Source organism: Monodelphis domestica, chromosome 3 (assembly GCF_027887165.1).
Source record: "Monodelphis domestica isolate mMonDom1 chromosome 3, mMonDom1.pri, whole genome shotgun sequence".
Lineage (NCBI taxonomy): Eukaryota > Metazoa > Chordata > Mammalia > Didelphimorphia > Didelphidae > Monodelphis > Monodelphis domestica.
In genome coordinates this window covers 96,267,113-96,276,746 of record NC_077229.1, presented here as the reverse complement: position 1 = coordinate 96,276,746, position 9,634 = coordinate 96,267,113, and the positions used below count along the sequence as shown (strand labels likewise).

Genomic DNA, 9,634 nt, shown 5'->3' with positions numbered 1-9,634 from the left:
TAGAACAGAAACCTTAAGGCAAGTAGCCAATCAGGGGGGTGGGCCGGCTCAGAGCATCTTCTGAGGGACAATGGGATTAGCCTATACGCTGAGGAGAAAGAAGCTAAGATTCCGGCCCGGCTAGTAGCGGCGTGGATGAGTTTGTCTGGTTGCTAAGGCGAGGTTGGCTTCTAAAGTAGGCTGTTGGCGGTTGGAGGAGGAACGTCCGATAGTCGCAGCCAATCCAACGGGAGAGTCTGGACATAGGCTCCAATCTGCAAAGGAGGGACGGGATGGGTAATACCATTGCTAGAAAAAGTCAGGGGGAAACAACGACTCGACCAAGAACCCTTCCGTGCATAACAGTGCACGTGATATTAAATCGAGTTTCACGCTTCTAAAAGTTTTGTAAATCCTCTTCCTGGACATTATCACCTTTTCTTAATGGAATGCAACGTTGAAACGATGACTCTCCATAGCAACCCCCCCCCACCGAAGAGAGCACCCATAGTTTGTGCTGCCCTCGGGTCACGTGAGCCGGTTCCAAGATGGCGGCTGGGGTGGCCGGGTGGGGGCTGGAGTCAGAAGAGTTCGAAGATGCTCCCGATGTGGAGCCCCTGGAGCCCACACTCAGCAACATCATCGAGCAGCGCAGCCTCAAGTGGATCTTCGTCGGTGGCAAGGGCGGCGTGGGCAAGACCACTTGCAGGTAGGGGCGGTAGGGAAGTACCACTGCGGTAGGAGACAGGGCCATGGGGAATGGGGACCGGTGGGCTGTACCACAGCGGTCGGGGAGCAGGGGAAGCGGCAGGCGATGAGAAAGGGTCGGATCATACCAATCCATGAGTGGAGAAGAAAAGTAATAAATGAATGGGTCATACTACTCTCCCCTCCCCCCACCGGTGAGTGGGGGACTTAGGAGGGTTCGAAGACTAGCCCCTGGGAAGGAGAAGAAAAGGGGCGGGGAGCTGGATTGGAGCACTATTCTAGTTGCTGACCCGAGTCCAGCTACCTTCTCGAAATCTGATGAAGCTCCCAGGCTCCTGCATTCCCCGTGCACCGTCTGACAGCTCCAGGGTGCAATTTCTCCCTTGGTCCCAGGCATCCTCACCTCAGCGTCCACATTCCTCTCCCGGGGACCAGCATGTCTTTCCACTTTGAGTCCTCAGCATGCTCGAGGCCTGAACACCTTCACCTATCTACCACCATGCCTTCAGTCCTGAGCATCCTCTCTTGGGAACCAGCATGCGCTTCTTCTCAGGTCCTCCCTAGGAGGCATGTTCTTCATCTTGGGTTCTGAGTAATTTTACCTATCTACAACCACACCACACTCTCAGAGTCCTGAACACATTTTCCTGGATATTCCATACCTTGGGGACCTATACTTCCTCTCATTAAATCGTTCTTCCCTTTCCCAGGCCTATATTTGCTGACCCAGAGTCTCAAGCATCTTCTCTCTCTGGGTCTCTCACATTCTTTCCCTAAGGCCCACACAACCTTTCCTGTGCATAACTGCTTTGTTCCTGGTCCCACATACTTTTTCCTCAGGGTCAAACTTCATCTCCCGGGATCATATAGGTACATGTATACATGAGATAAATAGTTTCCTTTCCCCACCCCTGCTTTACATACTTTCTCCAGATCTCACATTTTCCTCTTTGGAGGATCTGTATTCCTGCCTTCCAAGTTCCATATATCCTTTCCTTGAGTTCCACACAAAAGGACCTGACTCTTTTGCTCTGAGTCCCATATGTGTCCCACAGCCACAGACTTATAGGACTTGTAGATGCATTAGGCTAGAATCCACATTCCTTTCCTCCAGATTCTGTATATTTCCTCTCTTACATACCTTTTTTGCCACTCTTAGGACCCCGTGAAATCTCTGAATTCTTGACTTTCCCTCTGGAGCCTAAGCTCCTCTAGCCTGTTTAAGATGAGAGCTGGGAGAGGGGGAGTGGAGCTCAGCCCCTCCTGCCCCCTCCAGCTGGCTCTCGTGGTTCTCACTCTGCCCAGCTGCAGCCTAGCAGTACAACTGTCCAAGGGGAGAGAAAGTGTCCTCATCATTTCCACGGACCCAGCCCACAACATCTCTGATGCCTTTGACCAGAAGTTCTCTAAAGTCCCCACCAAAGTGAAGGGCTATGACAACCTCTTCGCTATGGTAAGTGCCAAGAGTACCTGGGGTTGCTGTGGGAAGGACCTATCTGCCTTGCAGATATTGAAGTTACAATTCATGGACAAAAACAAGGTGACAGGAGTCATGGTATCAGATTCCTACTTTGCCACTGATTTATTCTGTGACCCTTCCTCTCTCAGGTCTTTGTATAAAAAGGATATGGACTAGATATCTGAGTACTCTTAGCTCTGACATTCTGTGATTTAAATGTGAAAATGCTGCTTGTCTTGGTACTGACTCAGCAGCAGGCTGGGGAGAGGAGGGCAGAGCTCCACGGAGGCAAAAGCTTTAGAACTTCATCTTCTAAAATCAAAATGACCATTGTCTCCTCAAATAAAATGACTCTTTCCTACTGCCAGATTGGAAACACTCCCCTCCCCTTCTCTGTTCTCTGATTCTCTGCTTTCACCTTCCCTTGATGATTTTTTGTTCTGAAATGACCTCTCCTCACCTAGCAGCACCTTACCTCCAGCCCTTAAGTCAAGCACACTGCAGTATCGTCTAACTGATCTCTCCATAGATCTCTAGCCTATGCAGCACAAGCTGCCAGACTGACCTTCCCCAAACAAGCCCAGATCACATCTCTTACCTGCTCCAAAAATTAAAGTGGCCTCACCCAGCATAGACTGCTGGTCAGAGGGAGATGTTGGCTTACTCTGCTTATGACCCAAGGCCAATTACTCCCCTCCCTAGTTTATCTTCTTTGTGCCTAGTCTCTGTCTCAGGGCTTTAGGAGGCAGGGAACCTAGTTTTTTAGCCAGGTTGTCTTGATGCCAGCTGTAGGACATTGCATAGTGATGGGAAAGGCTGTGGATTTGGTAAGATGGGGTTAGGAGCTGGAAGGGAATCACTGAATAAAACACTTGCATTTTACTGATAAGGAAAATGAGGCTGGACTGATTTGTGATGACTGAGATCTTGACCAAATAACAGAGCCAGGGTTCCAAGCCAGGTAGCTGCCCCCAGAGTTCTTGCTTAGGGAAGAATACAGGGCAGGGATTGTTAGCTGAAATGTTTAGTGACTTGATTAAGGTCACCTTAATGATAAACCAGAATTCTTAAACTTTCAGAGTTGGAAGAGACCACAAAGATAATTTAGTTTGACCCCCTCCCTTATCCTAATATCTCTTCTTCTCCACCTTTCCCATTGACCAGAATTTAACTTTCCCCCATCCTGACATCCAAGCTCCATTTCTACCACACTCGACCTCAGCACTGGGCCTCCCCCAAGATCACCTCTCTCTAGGCTGATCTCTCTCCCTCCCATCTGATATTCAGACTCTCTTCAAACTGAAGTATGGGAGCTAGACTCCTGCTATTTCCTTTTCTTTTTTTACTTGCACCCAAGCATCTCCTTCAGACCCTCAGGAGCCCTTTCTTACATGATGAAGGAGACTTCTACCTCCACCCCATTCCTGTCACTGAGAAAGCTGGGCTTGGGCCATACAGATGGACTTAGAACCATCTCCATGGTCTAGACCAGTGGTGTCAAACTCAAATAGAAAAAGTCACTAAACTGTAGGGATCCCTGTGGACTGTATATTGACTTAGTTGTACAATGTAATATTATCTACATTTCATTGTATTTTCATTTACTTTGTTAAACAATTTTCCAATTACATTTCACTTTGGTTTGGGCCACACTTAAGAATATGGTAGTCCTAATGCTGTGTTTGACACCTCTGACCAAGGCCTTTTTCAGAAGACTGGCTCAACTTTAGATCCCTATCTCCTTATAATTGAGTTAGGGAATGGAGGGTCATGCCTAATTTCCTGGCTTCCCTGCCCAGGAGTGGTTTTCCTGTGTCTCTAGCTCCTCTGTCCTGGGCTGGAGCAGGCTATACCGTGCAAAGACCCATTGATTTGGGAAGCAGAGGACATTTTCTCCAATCCCTGTTCTGCTACTTCCTGGGTGACCTGAGGCCAGTTACTTCCTCATGGGTCTCACTGTCCTCATCTCTAAAATGTGGGTAATACTAACTAACATCTCTCTCACAAGATTATTCTGGACAGGACAGCTCTGAAACTTGTCAGGACTTTTAAACTTTAAAAGGAAACCAAGGCCATATTAGTGAAGGTACTTGCTCAAGGGTGTGACATCCACATAGGCAATGAGGGAAGAAGCCAGGAACCTTTGACTCCAGACTCAGTGTTCTTGTCATTTGGAGGATCAAATGAGATAATGGGTATCAAGTACTAACTACATGAAAGCTATTTTTATTGTTCCCTTTGTCTTCTGCAGGAGATTGACCCAAGCCTGGGTGTGGCAGAACTTCCAGATGAGTTCTTTGAGGAAGACAATATGTTGAGCATGGGCAAAAAAATGATGCAGGAGGCCATGAGTGCCTTCCCTGGCATTGATGAGGCCATGAGCTATGCTGAGGTCATGAGGTGAGTGGAAGGGCTGAAATCAGCTCTTGGCAGGTTGATTCAGTACCAACTCTGCCTAAAGTAGCTGTCCCTGGCTCCTCTCCTATTTTTCCTCCCCAATAGGTTGGTGAAAGGGATGAACTTCTCAGTGGTGGTATTTGACACGGCCCCAACTGGTCACACACTTCGGTTGCTCAATTTCCCCACCATTGTGGAGAGGGGCCTGGGCCGCCTCATGCAAATCAAGAACCAAATCAGCCCATTCATCTCACAGGCAGGATGGGCACTTATCTGGGACAGGCAGGGTGGTGATTGTGGTGGGATACTCAGAATGGGCACTCACCTGGGGTGGGGCCGGGTGGGGGTGGGAGGCACAAGGCAGAGGGGGAGAAGAAGCCTACAGAGGGGGAGAAGAAGCCTACAGAGGGGTCTGGGGGTAGTGACCTTTACTCCCCATGTGTCACTCTAGATGTGCAACATGCTAGGCCTGGGTGATATGAATGCTGACCAGCTGGCCTCCAAGCTTGAGGAAACCCTGCCTGTCATCCGGTCGGTCAGCGAGCAGTTCAAGGATCCGGTGAGTCTTACCCAGAGGAGCCCTGAGATCCTTTTAGCAGTACCTGTTGGTCACTCTGAAATGCCTCCTAATTTACTGATCTTAGAAGTCATATGCTAAACTGGTCAGGGAGGCAGCATAGTTCAAAGGAAAGAACCCTGGCTCTACAGTCCAAGGACCTGGGTTCAGGTGTTGAATGGAGGCAGATAGATAAAGATTTCATTGGGCTTCCATGAAGGGTGGGGGCCTTCCAGACCACTGGTCTAGTCTCTAGGCTCTTCCTGCCAATGGGATCTTGGGCCAATCACTTCTTTGCCTCTGGTCTTTGGTTTCTTATCTTTCCAATGGGAAATTTGGAGTAAATGATGTCCAGTATGTCTAGCCCTAAATCTATGAATATCTGACTAGATATTCTCCATGGGCCTAGCCATCTCTAATAGTATAGTAATCTGGGGGCTTTATTTTGCTCTTCTGGAACTAAAAGGCCAACCTTCATTGATAGAGGGAGGTTCTTAGAGCTTTGGTCTCAGCCCCAGGCCTCATCTTATTTATTTCATGTTATTTATTTTTGCTTTTTATGGTATTTAAAAAAGAGTGAAAGTAAGGAAATCAGAGAGAGGGTAGATAATTACTCTGGCCAGGTCCAAACCAAGCAGGGCTTCAAAGGCCCCAGTAAAGGGGTAAATTAAACAAGAGTTTTTGCCATGAGACCTCCTCCGAGACAAGGGGCCTCTCCGGAGGCTAAAACCTCCAGAAAAGCCAGGAAAGGGAGTCAGCCTTTACACTTATCCATGTGATAGTCCTAAAGGAAGATCAAAGAGAAGTTTGAGGTCCCAAGCCTGAGCTTCTTCAAGGTCAAGTTTGAAAGTGAAAGAGCTGGTCATAGGAAGTGACCAGGGAAGGAGGGAAAGAATTTGAAACTCAAAATTTTAAAAACTGAATGTTTAAAAAACAACACCTTTACCTTCTGTCTTAGAGCAGCAAGGGCTAGGTAATTGGGATTAAGTGACTTGCCCAGGGTCACACTGCTAGGAAGTGTCTAAGGCCAGATTTGAACACAGTACCCCCCCCCCCCCATCTCCAGGCCTAGCACTCTCTCCATTGTGCTACCTAGCTACCTCAAAATTTGTTTTTACATGTACAGTAATTGGAAGTGTGTGTGTGTCTGTGTGTGTGTGTGTCTGTGTGTGTGTGTGTGTGTGTGTGTGTGTGTATAACCCAAAATTTCCTTTGTTTTTCTTCCACCCAGGAACAGACAACTTTCATTTGTGTCTGTATTGCTGAGTTCCTATCCCTATATGAGACTGAACGGCTCATCCAGGAACTAGCCAAGTGCAAGATAGACACTCACAACATAATTGTCAACCAGCTGGTGTTTCCTGAGCCCGAGAAGCCCTGTAAGATGTGCGAGGCCCGGCACAAGATACAGTCCAAATACCTCGACCAGGTGAGTCTGCCCAACTGCCCACCCCCTCCATCCTCTACCCACCCCCTGCCACTTTCTTTCTCTCCCAGTCACTGACCTGGGACCACCCCCTTTCCTCTTCCCCTGCCCTTCGCCACCCTCATTTACCCGGGGGCTGACCCCTGACCTCCCCAGGGTTGAGCTCTGACCTCGCCATGTGGCCCCCTCAGATGGAAGACCTCTATGAAGACTTCCACATTGTGAAGCTGCCGCTGCTGCCCCATGAAGTTCGAGGGGCTGACAAAGTCAACACCTTCTCCAGCCTCCTGCTGGAACCCTACAAACCGCCCAGCGCTCAGTAGCCTGGAAAGGCAGATTGCCCACCCTTGGCCCTGGCTCCTCCTGCCATGCATTTCCCTGGAACTCTCCTCTGCCCCAAGGCAGAGTTTGCACAGATGTTCCTGATACCCCACAGAGGGAGCTGCTGGTTTGGGGGAGAAAGAGGGTAGGGGCAAGGAAAGGAAGGTATTTATTTCTTACTCCCTGGGGGCAGGGAGCTGAGCTTACTGGGGCCAGGTGGGAGGGGTGGGGGAAGAAATAAATTCATTTAGGCTGTGTCCTGCAGCCTACCTCTGTGTCAGGGGTTCCAGGCTGCTATCTGTCTCCTTAGGACCCTGCTGCCTGGCACCTGGTCACTGACTCTAAGCAACCATGTTTCCTCCCTGCCCCCCTATCCCCACCCCAGTCCAATAACTTCTCTCCCTCTTCCCCAATAAATACGATCTCTAATAACCAGGTGTGGACTGCTTAGATGGGGATGGGGACGGGGACGGGGACGGGGACAGGAATGTGGGAGGCAATGGAAAGAGAGGTATGGGTAAATGGGTACCCAAAGGCTGTCCTGCTGTGGAGGAAGAGATGTAGGAGACAAGGGCAGAGGGGCAGAATCTTGGAATTTCAGAGCAGGACTAAATCTATTTGCTAGCTGTGAGACCTTGCAATCGGCCACCTCAAACTTCAGTTTCCTCATTTGTAAACTGGGGATAATGATAGGACACCTCCTCTGATCCCAACACCCTGAATTTTGCAGTCTTGAGGGAGGCTTAGGTGAGCGAATTGGAATTTAGTAGGTTCTGGCTCCCAGTCCACCACTCTTAGCCCCATCCACTAATAATACCGTAGAAGGGTTCTTGTGAGGAAGGAAGCCCATTGTGAATCCTTGACACTTCGTTTAAATGTGAAGGTGCCTGACCGCCTGTGAAGATAGATGGGCTCAAGAGTGGAGATAGGGAGAGGCTGTGAAAGTCCAAAATGAGAAGAAAGAAGGAGTGGTAACTGGGAATAGAAAGGAGAAGACAGACAAATGACATAGACAGTGGGAAGAATTGGGCGGCAGCCCCTTAGCAGAGCAGGGCGGGCTACGTAGTTCCCAGCCTCTCCCTGGCATTGGACCCGCCTCATCCCTGGGAATCTTAAATCAGAATAGGGAACCATCCCCTTCCTTGAGCACCTTTGGCTGAGAACCAACTAGTTTTTGATGGCCTCCCCTCTAAGACCCCACCCCTCACACCCCAATATGAGAAAGGGCATGGGGCATGGGAATGGGGTGGCCCTTTCCCTATGCCATCAGCACAAAGATGGCTGAGCACCACAGGACACAGGAGCAGGATTAGCTGGCCCTGCTGGGGGCCAGGCAGTGCCAGCTATTTGGTTAGGGAATTAACAGCCGCCTGAGGTGAGGGCTGGCCCCACCTTTCTTGGAAGGGGAGATTGGGCTGAGGTCTCAGCCAGGGGATTAGCAGCTGTGGTGTGCCTTTTGTTGGTATGTCCCCCCCCTTCCCCTTTGAATCCCAAGTCTGGAGATGTGCCTGCCCAGCTGTGTCTACACTGGAGCTAAACAGCCTCCTCTTCAAGGCAGAACACAACCTGGTACCGGTTTAATGGCCCAGCCTCTGGCTGGGACTGGTGTAGTCCTTTAGAGCCCCAACCCCCTGGAAGAGAAAGAGCAGCCTCTAGGGAACTCGGCCCTAGGAAGTCCAGAAAAAAAGGCTGGTCTGGAATAGGTGAAGTATCCAGAACAGACTGAATTTGTGCCCTAGCCTCTACCTGCTTCCCTGTTGGGGGAGGAGGTGGCAAACACCCAAGAACCCAGGAGTCCTGCAATGCAAGTGGAGAAGACATTGCTTCAGCTGGAGCTAAGGATGAAGCCCTGTAAAGAGTGGCATCAGGGTTGGAGGCTGTAGTAGGGTCTATAGCCTTTTGCTGAAAACCAGGGTGGACTGTCCCATAAAGCTATGTACATGGTGGCTCCATTCCTTTCCCAGACTTTTTGTTTTCATTTAACAGATGAAGAAACAGACCAAGAGAAGGTTATGGGCTTTGGACCCAAGGTTAAAGCACTGTGATAGACCTGAGCCTAGGACCTAGCAGGTTTCCTCCTGAGATTGGGGGGGGGGGGCAGTGACGAGGGGTCTGGGCACTCTGTCTGGAACACTCTGTCTGCCCCAGCAGGAGTGACCAATGCTTGGCCAATTGGTCAACCCGAGTTAGCTTCTAGGGTGGGGGAAGGGGGAAAAGGCTTTCTTAAAGGGCTCCTCCCTCCTTCCTGCCCCGAAGCACAGCTGGTGGAGCTGGGGCCAGTGGAACATCTAACCTCCACACCCCCACCCAGTGGCTCCACCCCAAGAGCTCCGGAGCAGCTGGACAGTGGGAAACAGACATGTTTATGGATCAGCCGGCACCTTGAGGTGCCTAGCCACTTTACAAGGAGCCCTAGCTGGCTTACTCTGGCTCCTCAATTGCCCCCTACCACATGTCTTGGGCGGTGCCTGCCCCCTCACATGCACACCCTGGTGATTCCACACTAGGACAGCACACCCTGATTCCAGAACAGGACGTCTCGTGCAGCCTGGCCCTGAGCTGAACTGCAGCTCACCTGAGGGAAGAGATGTCTTCTTCACTCCCTAGCCTAAGGTCAAAGCGAGGCTGCCCTGTAGCCCTCCCTAACAGTTTGAAAGTAGAGACAGATCTAGGGATTTCACTGGAGGGAGGAGCTCCCTCTCCCGCGGCAGGTCCGCTCATCCTCAGTTAACTCGCAGCTCGCATGGCCCAGAGCCGGGAGGTTGTGACTTGCCAGGGGTCTCGCAGC

At 50.3% G+C, this 9,634-nt stretch overlaps 1 protein-coding gene across 2 annotated transcripts; it reads left to right on the top strand.

Moving 5' to 3' along the window:
* The first annotated feature begins 250 nt into the window (after positions 1–250).
* GET3 (guided entry of tail-anchored proteins factor 3, ATPase) lies at positions 251–7,278 on the top strand. 2 transcript variants are annotated; one of them, XM_001362156.4, is made up of 7 exons: positions 251–688; positions 1,993–2,140; positions 4,398–4,546; positions 4,649–4,799; positions 4,995–5,102; positions 6,331–6,528; positions 6,717–7,278. In XM_001362156.4, the coding sequence occupies exons 1-7, from the start codon at positions 528–530 to the stop codon at positions 6,846–6,848; spliced, it is 1,047 nt and encodes a 348-aa protein (XP_001362193.1). In that variant the 5' UTR covers positions 251–527; the 3' UTR covers positions 6,849–7,278. The 2 variants fall into 2 exon arrangements, with proteins under 2 accessions (XP_001362193.1, XP_007488544.1); XM_007488482.3 differs by having other exon boundaries at positions 6,682–7,278.
* Positions 7,279–9,634: the final 2,356 nt, after the last annotated feature.